The sequence below is a fragment of the Gekko japonicus genome, unplaced genomic scaffold (assembly GCF_001447785.1).
Source record: "Gekko japonicus isolate JY-2015 unplaced genomic scaffold, Gekko_japonicus_V1.1 scaffold503, whole genome shotgun sequence".
Classification (NCBI taxonomy): Eukaryota; Metazoa; Chordata; class Lepidosauria; order Squamata; family Gekkonidae; genus Gekko; species Gekko japonicus.
The window spans coordinates 10,858-32,844 of NW_015165844.1; the positions used below are offsets into that span (position 1 = coordinate 10,858).

The 21,987-nt window shown below is 46.3% G+C and overlaps 1 protein-coding gene across 1 annotated transcript in view; it reads left to right on the top strand.

Annotated features, from left to right (window-relative positions):
* PIWIL4 (piwi-like RNA-mediated gene silencing 4) overlaps positions 1-21,987 on the top strand; it is a gene marked incomplete at its 5' end in the record, with an annotated part of 51,556 nt that overhangs the window by 5,377 nt on the left and 24,192 nt on the right. The window contains 8 exon segments of the mRNA XM_015411044.1: positions 7-162; positions 5,402-5,523; positions 7,102-7,182; positions 9,593-9,790; positions 11,001-11,112; positions 12,987-13,113; positions 15,842-15,959; positions 21,308-21,416. Coding sequence (XP_015266530.1) covers positions 7-162; positions 5,402-5,523; positions 7,102-7,182; positions 9,593-9,790; positions 11,001-11,112; positions 12,987-13,113; positions 15,842-15,959; positions 21,308-21,416 — 1,023 coding nt within the window.

Here is a 21,987-nt window from a genome sequence, read left to right on the forward strand (position 1 = left end):
CCCAAGGACTGGCAACTGTACCAATATCGCGTCGAATTTAGCCCAGAGCTGGAATCCAGACGTTTGCGGCTTGCGCTGTTGTACAGCCACTCCGAATTTCAGCTAAAAGCCAAAGCGTTTGATGGAGCGACACTGTTTCTTACAGAAAAATTAGAAAGCCACGTAAGTCTTTGTTACTCAGAATTTCAACAGCTTATTTTTGGCTCTTGAAATTTCACTGAGAGGTAGGGGCAGAGAGGGGGGGAAAGGGGCTCCTTCCCCCCTGCATTCTTCGGGCTCTTACCCTCTTTCTCTCCCTCTCCTGTGCAAGGCCCCTAACCCCAAGTGCTTTGCCTAGATCAGCACTCTGATCTGTGTTAGTCCCACCAGCCTGCTGGTTTCATCTCCCATTGGGGTTCAGTAAAATCAAATGCACTCTTGTTGCCTCTGTCCCCACAGCTAATTCGCAAAGCCCTGCTTTTTTTTTTGTCAAGCTCTACCATATTGCTACGAATGTGTGAAGCAAAGCAGAATATTGAGAATAAGCTGCTATTTGTTTCTGATACGCAATGCACTTCATAACACCCCTCTTATAATAATGACAAGCCCCATGAGGCAGGTTGCTGCTGTGCCCATTTTACAGATTTGAGAATCAAGACAGAGAGAGAGAGGTAGAAAGACAGTGCACACCTTGTCCAGGACAGCCCACACAGTTCACAACAGAAGTCAGATTTTAATCTACATCTCTTATGCCAGTGGTTCTCAGATTGTGGGTTGGTACCAGTGTTCCCTCTAAGCTGAGTTAGTGTGAGCTAGCTCACAGTTTTTTAGCCTCCGGCTCACACATTTTTGTCTTAGCTCAGGAAGAATGGCTCCAGAGCAAACTAATTTACACCGTAGCCAGATTGCTTGCTCACAGCTTTAATGCCAGTAGGTCACAAAGTAGATTTTTTGTTCACAAGACTCCACAGCTTAGACAGAATATTGGTTGGTACCCAGAGGTGGATTGTGACTCTGTTGTGTGCAGATTGTGAGGCCAGGAGGGAGGAGGAGGAGGTGGAAAAGGGTGAGCTGGGACAGATGGTTTGAGGAGACTTGACAAGGTTGGGTTTCCCACAGCACAATGTGCCCAATGACCATGAAATACAACTTTATGCTTATTTATGTTACACAAGTACTGAACCTGAAACATATATAACAGTCCAGAGCTAACTTATTTGAAATTCCTTTCAAATGCTGTTACTTTGCAAGAAGGTCTGGAACACTATGGTGAATTTAGAATTTGGTCTCTCCCTTCAAAAATTTGAGAACCATTGCCCTAGACCCACAGGTAAAGAATCAACCAGACAAGATGAAGATCATGTGTCACATTCTGTCCGTAAAATTCAAATTGAGGCTGTGTATGTCCTCTTTAAAAGCATATGTATCCCCTTTAACATGTTATTAAAAAAGCAAGAAGCATCAGCCCCGTAGCTAGGAACCCAGCTGAGCTCTGAGCAGGAGCAGGAGACAGAGGGGTGAGTGGTTTTTTACTTGCTTTCAGCTGAGAGGATTCAGCTGAGGATTTTGGTGGGAGAACTGGTCTGGGAGTGTGGGGAAGCGCTTGGAGTTGTTGCAGATTCCTGGCTGCTTGAGAGAGGGAGAGGAAAGGGCCACGCAATGACTTCCTGCGATCCCATGCAGGCCCCCGTTCCACTGACAGGCACGTAGCTACTGTGGAGCTCAGGGGGAGGAGAAGCCAAGGCTCAGTTTGGGGGCTTGGAAGAAACGTTAGGGGGCCGGGCCCCGCGGACCCCACGTTAGTTATGGGCCTGAAGGAGTTCAGTGGAAGTTAGAGTTAAACTTCCCTTTCCTGCATAGCCCCCAGAAAAGCTGAAACTGTGCAAACTGGAATTGGATTGGCATCCTCTATAGTAGTTAACTTTTAGGATTTTTTGTTGTTGCCTTTGTCAACTTCATTTTGAATATGAGATTCACCTTTCTTCCCCCCTCCGATGTTCCACAAGTCAGGAGGGGCTGACCCAATATATCTTTAATATCCCCTGTCAGCAGTCCTTTTATAACTTTTGGAAGATGAGTGCCGTTTTTCCTTACCTGATACAGGCCTAGAGAGCCGATATGTGCCCTGTTGGGGAACGTTTTGTGTAGCCATCGGTATATGTTTAAGTTTCCCCACCAGTGCAGATATTACCTTCCCAGGGCCGTTTCAGGTTGGGAAAATAGCATGAAGGTAACCGGTTAAGCCCTCGCATGGTCCAGTCCCAAACTGAACTGGGCCTGTGTCCACCTAGGAATTGATACATGATAGAAAGTCCTCTTGGGGGGGGCCACAGGGACTTTATAACATGAGAATCAGCTCCCTGAGAGAGAGGGCCTGGCTAGTACTCTAACCATCACACAACTGGCTGTTGCCATTAATAGGCCATACTTGCATGGTAGCTTGCTGTTAGAAGTCCCGTTAGTGTGATGCTCCTCCTGCCCAGTCTCGCCTGGCCACCTTTCCGCTGCCTTGTCACAAGGCCCGTGTCTTCCCCAGGCTTCAGAACTGGAAGCAGACAGGGTACGCACACAACTCTAACACGGATCAACATCTGATAGCCAGAACAGCTTTAACATAGCAGCTGTCTCCGCTTTCAAACATTCCCGGCTAATGTAGCCACGCCCACTGTACAATAACCAACCAATGAGGTTGAAGACGTAAAGACCAATCACGAACGTTCCCGCTCAGGGAGCTAGCAGCGAAGTGATTGGACGCAGTTTCCTGGGCTAGTCTTCTGATAGGATGTCTTTGGATCCTAGCCCAGGATGAAGCTTAACATTCGGTTTGAATGGGGAGGTTCACAATAACACATGTATTCAGTTGGCATCACATAGAATACATCACAGTTGCTTTACCTTATTCCTCGCTTCCACAGGCAGCAGCTCTCACAGCCCTGAGCTGAGCCCACTTCTCCCTGGCAGTCATTGAGAAGCCTCCCTTTTAACCTCTGCTGTCTCCACCCCTCCCCAATGGTACCCAATCCCAGGCCAGGTTCCACCCCAGCTGGTGACTTGGCCAATCCCTGGCCAAAGAGGACAATGACCTTCATCACCTCTTACCCGTGCCCACATCTGGTCCTTGCCTTGGACAGTCAGATTCACACAGTGTCTGTCATCGAGTGCCAGGATGTACATAAGTCTAGGGTGAGGCATGTTTTGCAAAGCTAAATGCCATGTTCACAGTTTGTGGCTGTGCGCCCAGCTTTTCCGTCTTTGTTTAGCTTTTCTAGGTTTTGCTTGAGGCATTTGCAGGTGGAAACAACAAAAGGGGGATTTAAAGTGATGGACGGGGCTGGTTTGATTTGCTCATACCTGCTGGTGTGAAACAAACCTTCCCTTGTTGCCTTTTAAGAAGTCGTTGTCACATTTGCTTCTGGCACAGACTTGGTAAAAGCAAGCCGGAAGCTTTGTATGTTTGAGAAGACTGAGGTTGTGCCAAGAGGCACAAGTCTCTGGATTAGTTCATTTTGAGGCCTGCCAGTTCAAGTTCTCCCCTTTGTACGTGGATTATTGCCCTTATTTTTAGAAACAATAGGAGTGCTTTCTAGCAACAGGAAGCTTCTGTGAGGAAAAACTGAAAAGGAGTCCAGTGGCATCTTTAACAGAATTTATTCCAGCTTTTATAAGTCAAGATTTACTTTGTCAAAAAAACTAAACAAAGCCAGACAAGGAGTAGCAGTGATTTTCAAGTTGTGCTTTGTTTATTCTGTCAGGAAACTGAAGATGGCCTTTCTTTCAAGAAAGAGTGGTATCATGCAGGTTGCCTTAGCTAGGGATGCGCTGTCCATTTTGCTACCTAGTAGGAAATTTCAGGGGTAGCTTTTTTAAAAAAAAAACTAGGTTCCTTTAACAGAGCAGTGAGATCTAGGTTTGTATCCATGCTCATTGGGATGACCTGGGCAAGTTGCGCGCTCTCTATCTACCACAGGCTGTGGGGTATGGTCAGCCACACTCAAATCCACCACGTCACGGATGTTTGTTCTCTCCCAAATCAGCAGTCGGAGAGTCTGGAACCTGGAGTGAGCAGACAGAAGGTAGCATTTGTATCCCACCCCACCTGACACCAGGCACCACTGGTCTACTGCTGGTGACTTGGGTGAATCCCAGTTCCCAAGTCACCAGACCTCAATGAGGGGTTTTCCTCTCGTGCCTTGTTTCTCCCCCCCCCAACCTGTTGTTGCTACCAGAGTCTTGTGGGTATATGACTGAGTAGTCCCTTCATAAATGAAGCCTTTGTGTCTCTCTCTCTTTCAAGATTCTACAAATTGAGATATTCATTCCTTACTTGGCCCTTTTCCTGTTAGCTTGAGTCAAGTGTACAGGTTACTTTTTTAGTTGTGTGTAGAGAAATCACAGTAACACCAAATTGTAATTGAGGTAATTGGCTGCCAAAAAAAAAAATAGTCTGACATCTTCAGAGTAAAAAGGGGGGGGGAATAAAATAAGCAATAAATGCAGAACCCATTCCCAAATTCAAAACCTTCCATGCTATTAACATGATCATGGTTACCAGATACTAGTTTCCTTTTTTTGGCCACATTTTTCAAGTCATGTTTGTTGGCTCGTTAAAATTGTGGCCTGTGTCACAGAACAGTCAAAATCTCTCCTCAGAAGCGCTTAAGGCCACGGTCCTCAACAACTTTCCATACCAAACTAGCCGGATACAAAAGAATCCTCCCTTCTCTAAACATCATACGATTCTTCCCCTTCTACCTAGTAGAAGATTCTAGATCAAGCTAATATCTTCAGTGGGCCTCCATTGAGGACTTGACCTTTTCTTTGTATTTCAAGAGAGCCCCGTCCTCGTCTTGGCTACCCCCTATTAGCATAAACATGACCATCCTCTGTAGCATACGGCCTACCTAGGAGCGCTGTTTTATTGTTCACCTCTGAACTTCCAAACGTTCTGTGGAACCTCCTAATGGAGGTAATTAGCCCTGCCCATGGCAGCCAATTTGAGGTGGTGCCCACTACCATTTCTCAAAAAAAGCCTGTGGGGTCAACAAAGTAGGGGGCCACTGACCCAAATGAGGAGGCCAGTGTACTTAAAGAATTACCTGTTTCTGTGTGAGCCTGCCTGTCAGTTGAGGTCATCTGTTGAGCCCTTGTGTCCTTCTGCTTCGAGGTGAGTGGCTGCCTCAGACCAGGTCTTTCTCGCTGGTGTTTCCTTCTTCGCTGCAGAGTCAGACGTTTTCCATTAGCAGGGCATTCGACTGTACTGATTTGAACATTGTTCTTACTGACAGTTTATTGTTGGAATTTTTATTTTTATATACTGGTTGTGTTACTGGTTCAAGAGACTGATGGCTGAGGGGTGGCATATAAAGGAATAAATAAAATCGTAAACTACTTGTTGGGGTGGGGGGGGTTGTTTTTTTTTAAGGTCACGGAATTGTCCTGTGAAACCCGGAGAGGAGAGATTGTCAAGATCACCCTCACGCTGATCCATCAGCTGTCCCCCAGCTCTCCTGCTTGCATCCAGGTTTTAAACATCATCTTTAAGAAGTAAGCCTTTTTACGGGGACCCTGCTTCAAATGGACTCTTCATGTCTATAAACCAGAGCTATTTGGGGACAGGAACGCACAGGAACGGAGTTCCGGCTGGCTCCCGAGTTGGCCACGCCCAGCAGGAACTCATTAGCATAATAGGCCACACCCAACAGCAGGAACTCATTAGGATTGGCTACATTAGGGGTGTGTGGCCTAACATGTAAAGCTGTTCCTGCTTCAAAAAAAGCCCTGGGTTTTGACAACAAAGAAGCTAAACAGAATAAGAAGCAAAAGGTGGGTGTGGCTGTGCTGTCAGGGGTGTGGCCTAATATGCTAATGAGTTTGTGCTGTTGGGTGTGGCCTATTATGCTAATGAGTTCCTGCTGGGTTTTTGCCCTGTCTATAAACCATGTAAAATAGCTCCTCAAAACCAGTAGGTCACAGCAAAAGCTGAACATGCTTCGAATATATTTCTGTTGCTCAAACAACAAAACGGGTGTTGGTGAGGACAACAGTGCCTTCAGCAATCTATCCTATTCCTTTACCGCGTCTTGCACTTTGTGTTTGGTTGTCACTGTGTTTGTGAAGTTCAGTCAAGTCTTTTCACCCAGATGGCCTCTATGTTTCATATCAAGAGCAGTTTTAAATGTTAAATAGTTACAACAACCGCACTGCCAGAGCCTTTGTTGATGTGTTTAAGTGCCTTTTAAAAATGTTTCTCCACATGCTGCCAACAAACTGTGTCTGTTCGCCTCTTGCCTTAAAAACCCTGTGTTGGCTGCGAGGATTGGCTACATTAGGGGTGTGTCGCTTAATATGCAAAGGAGTTCCTGCTACAAATTTATTTTAATTTTGTTTTAAAAAACCTATTCCCCAAATTTTGGTTGCTGTTTCCTCATTGCATGGTAAATGAGGAACCTTGAGTGCTATATTTTTAGAAACTCTAACCTTCAGTAGCCCTGCCCTGGATGGCCCTGGGGCCCCTAGTCTCGTCTGATCTTAGAAACTAAGCAAGGTCAGCCCTCGTGAGTAATTGGATGGGAGATCACCAAGGAAGGACAGGGTCGCTGTGCAGAGGCAGGCAATGGTGAACCACTTCTGTTCGCCTCTTGCCTTAAAAACCCTGTGTTGGCTGCAACTTTCCACGGCACCAATCTTCATTAAAACATTCACTCTGGCCAGAGTGCTGTTGACTTGATTCAACTTTGATTTGTTAACAGAAGGCATTAGAAAAAGTCTAGAGACGTCTTAAATACTAACCAGATTTTATTCCAGAATAAGATTTCATGGACTAGAACCCACTTCTTCAGATTCAGTTTGTGGCATTTGTGCTGCAGTATGACCCCCCACACACACACACGCACAAACACTTACTAGACGGCAGCTTACTTCTGGTTCAGAAGTGCTATCATAACGGCATTCTTTTGACAGTTCTATAGCCTGAACAGTTTCCACATAAGTTCAGTTTTTCGTTCAAATGGCTAGTTGGCTTTGGGAAATGTGTTTTGTGTAAATTGAATTACTTTTGAAAATGATATTACCATTCCCACTCCCACTGCTTGGTGTATTTAAAAATGTACGTTAATATTTTAGGATTTTGAAAAAGTTGTCTATGCACCAAATCGGACGGAACTTCTACAGTCCTTCGGATGCAATAGAGATACCGCAGCACAAGTAAGTTGGTTCCCTATTCCTTGCAGTTCTACAGTTGTGTATCTTATTAACTGATACTGGTGCGATATTTTATTTGGATTTTTTTTGCAGTACATAATAGAATTAGTTGCAGAGATATAAGCGGTAGGCATATCTCTGCAACAAAAGGGCTGTAGACTTTTAAAAAATCTAAGCAGGGAATTCAGAGAACATGAAAGACTAAGTCAAGATGGATAGCTGTGTTTGTCTAGAGCTGTAGAAAAGAGCAAGAGTCCAGTAGCTTCTTAAAGAATAACAAAAATTTGTAGCAGGATATGAGCTTTTGTGAGTCACTGCTCACTTTGAGTATTACATGTAGTAACTGACTGCACATAAGTTTGCTGCATTGAGGAAACAGCTTGTAGCCCATAAGTACCTGTTGCCGCATTGTCAAATAGTGGCTTTCCAGGGCTATTTCACATGGGGAAAACAGCATGAAGGAAAGGCTTAAACTCCCACACCCCGTGTTCTTGATCTTAATTGGGGGGCCCTGTGTGCCTGGGAAATAAGTTTCAGCATGGAACTCTCAGTGCACACCTGGCCAGTGGGATGTTTGAGGGATGCCAGTGGGATGTTTGAGGGACTTTGTAATGTGTGAACCGTCTCCCAGCAAGGATTACAATTTGATCCATTAAGCACTGACTCCTGTTACCAGCTGGGCTCTCTGATGGGAATGTGCCACTGTGATTTGTCCAGAGGAAAGCATAACCAGTGCAAGGTTCTCCAGCCCTACTATATTATTTTCTGCTGAACGGGGGGCCCTGTGTGCCTGGGAAGTAAGTTTCAGCATGGAACACTCAGTGCACACCTGGCCAGTGGGATGCTTGAGGGATGCAAGGGCTTTGTAATGCGTGAACCATCCCCCAGCAAGGATTACAATTTGATCCATTAAGCACTGACAACTCCTGTTACCAGCTGGGGTCTCTGATGGGAATGTGCCACTGTGATTTGTCCAGAGGAAAGTATAACCAGTGCATGGTTCTCCAGCCCTACTATATTATTTTCTGCTGAAGTATTAAGCTCCCTGGCAACTGTCGGAGCACTGGCAGAGATACGTGAGTGCTCCTGAACTACGTGGGTAATGTCCTCGTGTTGATCATGCATGCACTCATTTCAGCCTCTGGTATGGACAACCCTCTTAATGAACATAGGAAGCTATCTTCTGTAAAGTCCATCTGATGTCATCTTGTGGTCTTCAGTGGCCTGGCAGCAGCTCTTCGGGGACTCCTGTGGAGAAAGGTTTTTGCCAAGAAGATCCTGTAACTTGGAGACAGGGGCGGACTGGCCATTTAACTTAACATGGGAATTCCCCGTGGGCCTCTGCCGCAGGGGACCCCTGGCGTCCAGGAACAAGCATAACCAAACCCGAGCGACTCTGCCGGATCCTCAGGGGTCACTTGGGTCACGCCCTTCATTGGCAGTAGGAAATGGTGTCAGTTCACCAGCTGTCTTGTCCTGCTCTGCTGCCAGGTTTCAGGAGGAAACCCTGGGTGAGCTAATACCCATTGTTTGCACTGCTGAGGCTTGGCTTGTTCCAGGGTTGTTTTCACTTCCCAGTCGGCTCCTGCTTGGAGATGCCAGGGGTTGAAGCTGGCACTTTCTGGTGGCAGTGCATGTGCCCTGCTGTTAAGAGGCAGCTCTTTCTCTGAATGTACCCTTGAGGAATGTCTGTTGTTTATCAAACAAGACCACCCTGTGGACCCTCCCTTACCATTTAGGATCTAGAGGGGGAAGAAAGGATTAAAAAAATGACTCTTCCTAATTTGGGACCTGTACAGCATTCATAGTCTGAATTAGAAGAGAGGGTTTTCTCCCACACTGTGATAGCCTGTGCATGGTCTAGTCATGAAATTCTTTTGTTAAACCCAGACTTCTGTTTTGATTTCTTTATACTTTTAATTCTGGTTCAGATTTGCACACACCGAGGAAATATAACTATGACCAAGGACAGAACATTGGCTCAGAGATACCAGAGTGCCGGCTCCTTATGATATACAGGCCTGTCTTTCATTCCTTATTTGGAGCCTCAGCCTGTAGTGAATTATTTAAAACCTGCCTGGCCCCCAAAAAGAAGAGGTATTTTACTTTCTCTGTGTGTGCAACAAGGTTTCGATTATTGAAGAAGGCCCTCGGGGCCGACACACGTCTGGCTTAGTGATTATCTATCTTCATGAGAAACCATTGTTTCATGAGAAACCATTGTTGACATCCTGTTTACACTGTACGTGCAACTCCAATTGATCGCTGTATATGATATTTTTGTTCTTTATGCGTGTATGTTGTTTTTAACTTTGACCAGGTGCACTGTACAATAAATATTTATATATATTTTTTTAATGTTCTTGCTCCTCAACCTCGAGTACCTGACTTGTTTTCCCCCTCCTCCTTTCAGGCTTACTCTTTGGCCAGGCTTTGCTGTGTCCGTTGGCCACTTTGAAAACAGAGTTATGCTCTGTGCAGACGTGAGCCATAAAGTCCTCCGTAATGAAAATGTTCTGGAGTTCATGACCAGCATTTATAACAGCGTGGATATGGCACGTGTTGCAGAGACGTGTGAAAAAGAACTGTTGGGACTTATAGTTCTTACCAGGTAAAGAGGGCAAGAGAGGGATTGTGGTGGCATTTGTTTCCTTTTATTTGTTTGACTTGTATCCTGCCCTTCCTGCAAATGGGTTCAGGGCGGGTAACAGCAACAGAACACATCCAGGAAGGTTGGTAGTTCGGCAGTTCGAGACCCGGGTGCCGCATGACGGAGTGAGCTCCCGTCTCTAGCTCCAGCTCCTGCCAACCTAGCAGTTCGAAAGCAAGAAATTGCAAGTAGATAAATAGGTACCACTTTGGTGGGAAGGTAACAGCGTTCCGTGCGCCTTGGTGTTTAGTCATGCCGGCCACAGGACCACGGAAACGCCTTCGTACAGCGCTGGCTCTTCGGCTTTGAAACAACAACCCTAAAGTCGGACTCGACTGGCTTTCGAGCAAGGGAACCTTTACCTTTATGTAAGCAATAATCGTTAAAAAACAAAATGAGAAAATATTGTGGATGCGTCTGGCTGATGAGGCAAGAATTGCAACCCTGTTCGCACTGTTGTGTGGTTTTACTTAATTTTTTAAATTGAAAATATTTGTATCCTGTGATGGGATCCTCCATCTTGCATGGATTTGTGTGGCATCTGTGTTATACCACAGATAGGAGCAGGGCGCTTTTTGTAGAAAAAGCCCAGCAGGAACTCATTAGCATAATAGGCCACACCCAACACCAGAAGCAATAATCGTTAAAAAACAAAATGAGAAAATATTGTGGATGCGTCTGGCTGATGAGGCAAGAATTGCAACCCTGTTGTGTGGTTTTATTTAATTTTTTAAATTGAAAATATTTGTATCCAGAAGTGTGGTCATCCAGCCACACCCACCTTTTGCTTGTTATTCTGTTTACCTTGTTTGTTGTCAAAACCCAGGGCTTTTTTTGGAGCAGGAACTCCTTTGCATGTTAGGCCACACACCCCTAATGTAGCCAATCCTAATGAGTTTCTGCTGTTGGGTGTTGCCTATTATGCTAATGAGTTCCTGCTGGGTGTGGCCAACTTGGGAGCCAGCCGGAACTCCGTTCCTGTGCGTTCCTGCCCAAAAATAGCCCTCGATAGGAGTACGTCAGTGCCATATATGCAGGTTTTTAACTCTTCCTGTTCTGACAGAACATTGGAAGAGGAGAGAGACAAGTTCATTATATCCACCTGGGCCTGTCATAAATCCAAGAGTGTATTTAGCTTTTTATAAGTTTGCCTCCCTCCCTCCCTTTGTAGATACAACAATAAAACCTACCGGATTGATGATATTGAATGGTCTGTGAAGCCTACAGATACATTCCAGAAACGTGATGGCACTCAGATCTCTTATGAAGATTATTACAAGCAGGTAAAGAAGACTCCAGGTGCTGGGAAAACACTCCGCTCTTTATTGTTGAGCTTGAAATTGTTCAATGGGAAAGCAATCACGATTGGTAAATGTCAGAAGTAATACAGATATGGAATTAATATGGGCTGAAGCATATGATATACTCTCCATGGTTTTCCTGTTGTGTTCTGGAGAAGCTTTTTAGGGATTCCTCAGTCTAAAGATAAAAGTTGGTTCTCTCTCTACTCCTGATCTTCTCATAAAATGGACACCCCCAGCGGAGTACAGGGAGTGTTTTTGAGGGGACTCAAATCTCCCATTTAATGGTGATGCGGCTCAACAGGCCTAGCCAATGCTTGACTCGAGCTGCTTCCACACAGGGTATGCAAGAACACACTCTTCAACCATGGTAGCAGCGTAGAGTGGCATGAGGGTGGGTAGGGACAGTGTCCACATGCCAAGGGTTACCAACCTCCAGTTGGCGTTCTCCCAGAATTCCAACTGATCTCTTGACTATGGGGATTGATTCCTCTGAAGGAAGTGGCAGCTTCAGAGGATGGTGTTCCATAAAGTCTTGGAGAAACGGAAGTCCTAAAGTGATATAACATCCCCAATGAGCTCCCTCCCCTCCCCAAGCTCTGCCCTCCCCAGGCAGCACACCACCACCACTCCACTCCAGGAATTTCCCAAGACGAAGTTGACGACTCACACATGCACCTGTTCTTCCTCGGCAGAAGTGTAGATGCAGTGGCAATTGTGCTGTGGCCCTTCCAGCCAATAAACCTGCCCCTTCCCTTTCTCCATCTCCAGGACCTTCCTGCTTTCCATGCAAGGGGAAATCCCCATAGGGAGGCAGCTGTACAATGTTCCCTCTAAGCTGCTGAGTCTCGTGAGCCAAAATTCTACTCCGTGAGCCAAAAGACCTAATAGGATTATAGTTTTAAGCAAGCCTGCATTAAAGAAAAACACAGAAAGGAAGAAAGAAGGGAAGGAAGGAGAGGAGAGGTGGAAAGAAAGCTAACAGATGGGGGGAGAAAGGGAGAGAGAGAAAGAAAGGAAGAAAATAAGGAAGGAAGGGAGAGGTGGAAAGAAAGTAAGGAAGGGAGAGGTGCAAAGAAAGTAAATAGATGGGGAGAGGGGAAGGAAGAAAAAAGAGAGGCCCTCCCATCAGCTGATGGCTTTAAAGGGCGGGCAGCCATTAGAGTTCTCCGTTTCGCTCTTCCCCGCTTCTGAACGGGGGAAGCAAAAGGGAGCACTGAAATGGCTTCCTGCCCTTTACACCGAACAGCTGACGATGGACCCGTTGTTCACTTTAAGGAAGGAGGGAGGAGACCTTGGCCGGTGGAGGGGAGAGGAGGCTTGCCTTTGTGCCTCTTCTCCCCCATGTGATGGAGGGAGCCAGGTGGGGTAAGCTGTGGTACAGCCACAACCCCAAGGGAGGGAAGTGGGGGAGAGTTTCCTTGCCCTGCTCTTAGACGGGGATCTGTGCACTGGGGGCTGGGAGTTCGTGCATCAGTGCAGGCTGGCACAGCATAGAGGGAACACTGGCTGTGAATTTACAGTACAGTGCGACCAAACACCTGGGAGGGGCTAAGGGAGTGAGCTCTTATGGACAGAAGCCCCAGTTGAATCTTGCCTCTTCTGCAAACCCACAAGGTGGTCTAGGCAATCCACTCTGCGCTGCCCTACTCCCTCTTTGTACTTTTGGGGTAACAATACCAGGCTGCCTTACAGGATCATTGTGGGCTAATGCATGCAAAGTCACTGAAAGGGCTACATTCCATTGACTTCTATGGGGCTTTGCATGCACTGCTCCCAACCACGTGTGCACAAATATTTGGAATGTTTCATGACTGCGGCTTGCTTATTTTTTTTATTTGTCTTTCCCTGAGCAGCAGTATGATATAGTTGTGAGTGACCTAAACCAACCAATGCTTGTTAGCCAGTTGAAGACGAAACGCGGCGGTGACGCTGCTGAGCCCCGTGTGGTCCTCCTGGTGCCTGAGTTATGCTACCTCACAGGTAAACAGCTGTTATCTGCAAAGATCTGACCATTTGAAGCTGCTGCACTGTGTTGGGAGTTGTGAATGTTTAAAGCACAGAAATCTGATCACTCCCTACAAATTGACTGCTCCTAACCTGCAGTGGCACAACCGGTAGCTTAGCGTCATCTTATCAGGCTGGTACTTTCATGGTTCGGATTGTAGATTAATACATGGCTGTTATTATTGATGTACACCGCACTGAGTCCTGTTTTCCAGGGGAAGGGCAGTTTAGAAATCTAATAATAATAAATAATACAAATTGACTGCTCCTAACCTGCAGTGGCACAACCGGTAGCTTAGCGTCATCTTATCAGGCTGGTACTTTCATGGTTCGGATTGTAGATTAATACATGGCTGTTATTATTGATGTACACCGCACTGAGTCCTGTTTTCCAGGGGAAGGGCAGTTTAGAAATCTAATAATAATTAATAATAATAACCTTCCCAGGCAGAACAGTGCTTCTGACAGCTTTCCTGCAGCTGCTATAACCTGTGCCTGCTCTTAGGGCCAAATATACAATACATGTGACGCAAGTTGGGTCACTGGTGCCCAACCCAACTTGTAGCACCACTTATGATCAGGGAAACCCACCGTCAAAGCCTTCAGTCGCTCCGAACCCCAAGGAAGGAGAAAGCTGGCCCCCTTCCGCTGCTGTTTCCACTGGTGAAAATGGCACGGGAGGGAAGACTCTGAAGTTCTTCTTCCCCTCTCACAGAGCTCCCAAGCTGGACAGAGCCACCTGACGCTTTGAAGGTGAGATTCCCCCAGTCTACCCTGACCTGTGTCACACATATTGTGTATTTTGGCCCTTAGTCCTTCCTCTGCCCTGCCAGTTAGCTCGCTTTTATAGCCTTGTGCCTGGAGGCATGTGTATGAAGGGAGGTCTTGGGAATTACAGCTTCAGGAAGGTAGCTGTGCTGGTCTGCAGTAAAAGAGCTAAGATTTGAGTCTAGTAGCACCGTAGAGAACAACAAGATCTGCGGGATGTAAGCTTTCAAGAGTCGAACCTCTGATGAAAGGGAGCTTTGACCCTCAAAAGCTTATACACCGGAAATCCTGTAAGTCTCTGAGGTACCACTGGACTTAAAATCCAGCTCTTGAGAATTAACAAGGATCTCTGGAATTACAAGAATCTCTTGGGGATTACAAGAATCTCCGTTTGCAGTCCACACAGATGCGTGCTACATCCATAGTTTTCTGGGATCCAGTTGACTGGCTGGGCATTTGTTGCCCTCAAAGTCGAGTCCCCAAACGCAATGCCTTATTTCCTCCCAAGAAGTGAATGGCATCCATTTACAGTGGACCGGGGGGTGGGGGGTTATGAGAGAGCTGCACCTTTGCAGGTCTGGGTCTGTTGAGTGTGTCCCCCCCTCCCCGAATAAATATGTTGCTCACACTTCAGTTTGGTGTCGTGTATCCAGTTTGGTGTAGTGGTTAGGAGCACAGAATCTAATCTGGGAGAACCGGGTTTGATTCCCCACTCCCCCCCCCACATGCAGCTGCTGGTGTGACCTTGGTTCAGTCATAAGTTCTCTCAGAGCTGTTCTCTCAAGGGCAGTTATCCAGAGAGGTCTCTCAGCCCCACCTATCTCACAGGGTGTCTGTAGTGGGGAGGCGAAGGGAAAGGAGATTGTAAGCTGCTCTGAGACTCCAAGTGAAGGGGGGTATAAATCCAACCTCTTCTTCTTCTTCCTTGGAAATAAGGCTGAATAAAAACCGACGTAGGAGAGAGAGAGTAAAGTTGGTACGTTTGAGGATGGTGGTGGGGGTCAAACTTGCACCTCACTCCAGTCCCTAATAATCATTTTGCACACACATGAACATGCGTGAAGCTGCCTTATACTGAATCAGACCCTTGGTCCATCAAAGTCAGTATTGTGACTGGCAGCGGATCTCCAGGGTCTTGGGCAGAGGTCTTTCACATTACCTCCTACCTGGTCCTTTTGACTGGAGATGCTGGAGATTGAACCTGGGACCTTCTGCATGCCAAGCAGATGCTCTGCCACTGAGCCACGACCCCCTCCCGTAATGTTCCTAAATTCATAGCGTTGTTGGGTTGAAAATAAGCACAAAAGAGAGTTTGTAAGCTGGTGGAAGAGCGAGATTTTAGTCCAGTAGCCCCTTAAATACCAACGAGACTTCCAGGGTCTTAAAGTTGTTGCTGAATTCGAATCTGGCTCTTCTACTGCAGACCAACGCGGCTGCCCACCTAAAACTGTGTGCTGGTAGTGCAGGTATGTTAAACGCTTGGGAGGGGCATATTTATTTACTTACCTTTATTTACTTTTTCGTAGTCTGCCTTTCTTGGCTGGGATTCTAGGCAGATGGCAGGATGTAAAACGCTGCAGACGGACAGCACAAGACAGCCAGTAAATGGTGCAGTAGGGCCAGGGTTACAGAATTACAGAACGGTGCATATGTAAGCATGCAGCTCATCTCTGCCCCTCTGGAGTGATAGCGTGCAACTATTCTGAATGTGTAGACTGGATCGATGTAATTCTCATTTCACATTATTACTGGATAGTGCTGCAGATGGTATCACTTGGCTGTCACCGCTGCTGGAGGAGGGGACACGTTTTCCCATCTCTTCCATGTGCCTGTCAGTCAAACTATTCTCAGTGTTCTTTATCCGCTTTTTCCTCCCTCACATGCCACAAAATTTGATTTCCCAACTCATTAAATAACCTTCCAAACCCTTCATTAGGCCTGAGCAGCCGTGCAACTTCTGATTTCCGTTTGATGAAGGATTTGGCTCAGGAAACTCACCTGTCCCCCCAAAACAGACAACAGAGGCTGTCTAGACTTGCTGACAACATTCAGAGGTAATTTTGCATAAGACTTGCTGTTTTGAGACCTTCTGACCCGACTTGTGTTTTGGTTTTTTTAAATATATTTTATTAAATTTTCAATATATAACAGTAACTGTATAGTTATTAACAACAGAACAGAATCCACCAACAAGGAGTAAAGAATTTTTAAAATTTTTAGAAATTCACAATGACATTGAAGGAGCTTGTTAAGTATACAAGACTAGACAACCCTGTTATGCTAGAATAATAGTAGTCACAACACCCAGCTATGACGTATAAAATTACCAACTTGTGTTTTTGCTGTGTTTGCGTGTCTTCAGGGAAAACTTTCCAGAATGTTAAGTTCTAGAGCCAGTTTGGTGTAGTCGTTAAGTGTGCAGACTCTAATCTGGGAGAACCAGGTTTGATTCCCCACTCCTCCTCTTGCAGCTGCTGGATGACCTTGGGCAAGCCATAGTTCTGTCAGAGCTGTTCTTGAAAGAGCAGTTCTTTTAGAGCTCTCTCAGCCCCACCTATCTCACAGGGTGTCTGTTGTGGGGAGGGGAAGGGGAAGGAGTTTGTAAGCTGCTCTGAGACACCTTTGGGTAGTGAAGGGCGGGGTATAAATCCAATCTCTTCTTCTTCTAGAGGGGGTAAGCAGTGCTTTTCAGTTGCAGCCAAAGTGATAAAGGGTCTTTTGATGCCTTCAAGATACACGCAAGTTTAGACCAAAGTCCACTCTGTCAGTTGCATCAAGTGTTAACCCCTGTTCGGCAGATATATAGCAGCAAACTACACTAGTTTGCCTGTGTTCCCTGCAGTCAAACAACAGCTGCAGGGAACTGCTTCTGAAATAAGAAAGGAAAGCACAAATGGGCTTGGAACGGTGCTGCCGGGGGGGGGGGGCTCCTACCTCTCCCCAAAGCAGTTTTCTTGTGCGAAAACCAAATGGGGGTGGTATTTTGCCAATTTTGCTGTTCCACATAGAGCAGGGGTGTTGAACTCATTTGTTATGAGGGCCGGATCAGACATAAATGAGGCCTTGCTGGGCTGGGCCATGTGTGTCATAAAATGTAACGCCAGGTAGCGGAGATATAAACTTTATAAAGGACACAAACACAAAGGGTATTTTGTTACTTTAAAACATGCTTAAAACATTAGCACTCTTGCAATATTTTGTTTATTTCACAGTGTCTGATAACTGACACCTCTTGCTCTGAATTATTGCACCAAAATGTCTGTGCTGTTGTAGTCTTGAGTATGCTGTTCAGGTGTGTAGCTGTAAACTGCAAATCTATGATGACACAGCAGCAGCAGGACTGAAAGAAGAAGTAGAAGACAGCCAGTTCCACTGCGGGCCTGATAGAACCCCTCCGGGGGCCTGATCTGGCCCCAGGGCCGGATGTTTGACACCCCTGACATAGAGCATGTGGATATGGAGCAGTAAAATCAGCACCCCCAACATGGCTTTTACATGAGAGAGCTGCTGAGGGGAAGGGAACAGCCGTTCCTTCCCTCTGCAGCACAGTTCTGAGCCCATTTGGGCTCTTTTTCTTTTCTTTTATAAGATGTTCCCCACAGCTGCTGAGTGGCTGCAGGGAACATGGGCAAACTTGCGAAGAAATGTGTCATGTAGTTTGCCTCACATGGGTACAAATCGGGGGTGGGGGAGATGTTATTTCAAAATGAAATCAGATGGCCCAGTGTTCAAGGGACCAGTGTGTTGCCACAGCGCAAAGGGGAAAAAGGATGAATGACAGAGGCATAACTTGAACTCAGAACTTGCCGATTTGTAGATACAAAAACATACACCTTCCTGGACTGGTATCTTAACACCGTGTGAGCAGTGTTCCCTCTAAGATGAGTTAGTGTGAGCTAGCTCACAGTTTTCTAGCCTCCGGCTCACACATTTTTGTCTTAGCTCAGGAAGAACAGCTCCAGAGCAAACTAATTTATACGGATCGCTCACTCACAGTTTTAATGCCAGCAGCTCACAAACTAAAATTTTTGCTCGCAAGACTCCACAGCTTAGAGGGAACATTGCCTGTGAGGATGTTCCTCAGAAGCCCTAGCAGAAATTAGCAACAATGTTGTTAGTAAGTCCAGTGGCACCATAAAGACTGACACAGCTATTGCTTTACAGTCTTTAAATGCTGATCAACTGCACAGATGTTTTGTTTGGATGTATAAAAAAATTTGAAGTGAGAATTTTTTCTTTGTGCATTATAGAAGCTGGGGTGTTTTTTGTAAAGGAAATCCTCAAAAGAAGGTGTCTAGAATAAGCAATGTATTGTGTCCCAGCACATTCTGAAAATGATGTGTTCATTGGGGGTAACTGAGATTCTGTTAAAAGGCTTATGTAAGTTTGCACTGTGATGTGGCATGGTATGCTGTAGCCTGATCTCCTCATAACCCAGAAACTAAGCAGGGTCGGTACTTGGATGGGAGGCCACCAAGAAAGGGCGATTCTGCATTGGCTTTTCCCTCAGCTCTTTTACCACACCCACCTTGGAACAGAAATTCCTCTCTGCACTGCATGCCGCTTTCGCTTTCTTTGATCGTCGGATTTTATGGTACCTTCTGCATAGATTTATGGCCATTCGGGGTGACTTTGTAGGCAGTACGGCATTGCCCCCGGGGTATTTGAATGTGGTTCAGTGTTGAGAAAATGTGGAGCGAATGCCAGGGGCAGAATCACCCAAAGACTGCAGAGGAAGGCAATGGCAAACCACCTCTGCTTCTCACTTGCCTTGAGAGCCCCTTGCTGGGGTTGCCATAAGTCGGTTGTGCCTTGACTGCACATACATCCATACATTACTTAGAACCATCTTCCATAATACATGTCGCATAAATGAAGCTTTGGGACATAAATTACATCGAGACACATGTATTCTGGGCATCTTTTTCAAGTTTTCTCCCCCTGTTTCCTGCACTGATGTCCTTCATTTCCCCTCCCCCCCCCCATTATGGAAATTAAACAAAGTCCTTTTACAGTTTTTTAAAGTAGCCTTGATCTTTGTGTAGTGAAAAAGAGGCAAGAAGAGAGGAACATTTATATCCTGTCCTTCTTGGATTAGCGGTTATTACAGTGAACACACGTTGGCAGTCCGTGGCCTAATGACTCCACGAGATACTTAGGAGGTTTATTCTATATCTGCAACCCCTAGATGGAGTTAAAGTACAGTAACCAGTTACGGGAGCTGCGGTGGCTTAAGTGGTTAAGACGCTGAACTGCAGGCTGTGGAAGGTCGGTAGTTCAGCAGTTCGAGACCCGAGTGCACCGCATGATGGAGTGAGCTCCCGTCTCTAGTTCCAGCTCCTGCCAAACTAGCAGTTCAAAAGCAAGAAATTGCAAGCAGATAAATAGGTACCGTTTTGGTGGGAAGGTAACAGCCGGCCACATGACCACGGAAATGTCTTCGGACAGCACTGGCTCTTCGGCTTTGAAATTCAGCTTTGAAACGGAGATGAGCACCGCAACCCTAGAGTCGGATTCGACTGGCTTTCGAGCAAGGGAACCTTTACCTTTAACCAGTTACGACACAGAGTTATTTTTAAATATACAAAGAACATTTTTCCCTTTAAAGAGCCTGAGATCCATGTTAATGGTTCCACAGAACTGCTGTCAGAAGGAACAACCTTCTCAGTTGATAGAATGTATTCAGTTCCTGTTGCATACCCAGAGAAACCGTGCACACGGTCGGGTCCGCGCGTGGCCATGCGAATGGCCTAAGCTTCGCTTCCAGATACATTAGCCCAAACAGATCCTAGGGCAGTGGTGGCGAACCTACGGCACGGGTGCCAGAGGTGGCACTCAGAGCCCTCTCTGTGGGCACGCGTGCCATCGCCCCAGCCAGGCCCAGACCATCATTAAAGTGTCGAATTCTCTGCCAAATAATTTTAAGTAAACGAAAGCATTTGGGATTGCTTTCCTTACTTTGTTTGGATCATCTTAAGTTAATGTATGAGTTGTTTTTTCTAAAGTAAAACCTCAGTATTCAGGTTAAATTGCCGTGTTGGCACTTTGCGATAAATAAGTGGGTTTGGGGTCGCAGTTTGGGCACTCGGTCTCTAAAAGGTTCGCCATCACTGTCCTAGGGCATACCTGTTGGACGGCTAGGATCCGAGAATTGACCTATGGGACTTGGGTGCACTGTAAATATCCTATCATGGGTGTGGGTGGGTGTTTGGGTGTGGTTTGCTACGGGGATATAAGCCGGCCTCTGGCCCGGCTGCTTCATCTCAAGATCTCCTATGTACGAATAAAGTATGAGTTGAAATCACTACGCGATGCCTCAGTCTCAGTACTTTATAGTTCCAGTTTTGAAAACGCACGTTCTGAAAAAAAAAGTCTGTGGAGATTAATTGATCTGTTAATTAGTGCAAGCTTAATTAATGTTTGTGACTTTTCTTTCTTTGTGTCAGTGTCTGTATCCTCATATGACAGTGCTGACTCAGATGAGCAGCGTTAGATTCTCAGCTCATGCGCAGTGTGTTAAGTCAGCGACCACAGCAGAGCGTGGGCTGGGGAGACCAAGGATTTGTGAATGAGTTCACTGCTCCTTTTCTTTGCAGCGTATTTTGAGGTTTACAGTGCCATCCTGAGTAAAGTTGCACCCTTCTGATTCTACAGAAACTATGTCTAAAAGGGCATTGCTAGTGTGGGATTAGCTACGTACCAAGAGCCCTGTTGGGTCAGAGCAGTGGCCCTTCTAGTCCAGCATCCTGTTTCATGCAGTGCCCAACAAGTTACCCTGGAGGGCCGAGACAAGCTTGAAAGGACATTGGGGGGGGTTACTCAGTTCTCCCGGGCCTTCCCTTGATCTACAGAGTCTCATGGAGCAGCCAGTAACTTGTCTGTAGGCAAGTCACTCCAGGAGAAAGGGCAGATACAACTCTGAAGCCTTCAGCCTAGGGTCACCGACCTCCACTATTAACTGGGGCCAACCCTGCTTAGCTTCTGATACCTGATGAGATCTATTTCCGGCTTTTCTCCCCAGTGGAGACCCCAGGGCAGCCTACCAAATTGTCCTCCCCTTCTCCTTTTTATCCTCACAACTGCCATCCTGTGAGAACGATCAAGCTGAGACAGAGCGCTTGGCTCAGGAGCTCCTAGTGAGCTTCCATGGCAGTGTGTGGATTCGAACCTGGCTCTCCCAAGTCATGGTCTACACCCAGCTGTCTCTTTTTTAAAATTTGTGGCTGTGGAAATTAGGGGGGGGACATAGTCTATAATTCGATTTTTTGACTTAATTTCGGCTGGAAAAAAATACATAAAGTGGAAGAGAGAACAACATGAGCCACTTTGGATTCACATTGGTAAGAGAGGCGAGTATCAATGAAGTAAATAGCTAACCTCGGGGTGAAATGCTTTCTTGCAGAAACAAAGATGCCCGCTTAGAGTTGGAGACCTGGGGACTGCAGCTTGGGTGCCAGGCTTCTCTCACTGGCCGTGTAGTGACGACAGAGAAAATCCTATTGCAGGATGTGGTAGGTATTAGACACTCAGTTTCCATTTGAAGGTAGGCACCTGGACCTTTTCTCAATGAGGGGTGGCTCCTACAGAGTTCCAAGCATCACTGTCTGCTGCAGGTTGTACGCCAGAGCAGGAGTTTGTTTTCCTTCCACCAAAGCAGAAATTGGGGGGGGGGGGCTGACGACTGAAGGCCTCACGGAATAATGGAAAACGTACTGGCAGGGGATGGGTGGGGGTAGGGCTGTCAGATCCAGGTTGGGAAACACTTTTGAAGATTTGGGGGTGGAGCCTGGGGAGGGCAGGGACCTCAGTGGGGTACAAGGCCACACAGTCCACTGTCCAGAGCATTCGTTTTGTCCAGGGGGACTGATCTCTGTAGTCTGGAGATAGGCTGTAATTCCAGGGGATCCCCAGGTCCCACCTGGAGGCTGTCATCCCTAGATATAGATGTGGTTGTTAGATTCTTCTTGGTGCTGTCGTCTGGTTGGCTTGATTAATCACATGGGTTTCAGTGGCTCAGGCAGATCTGCATAAATTTGCGTATTAATTGTTCGGCGAAAGGAAAACGTTATTTTTACATTTTGA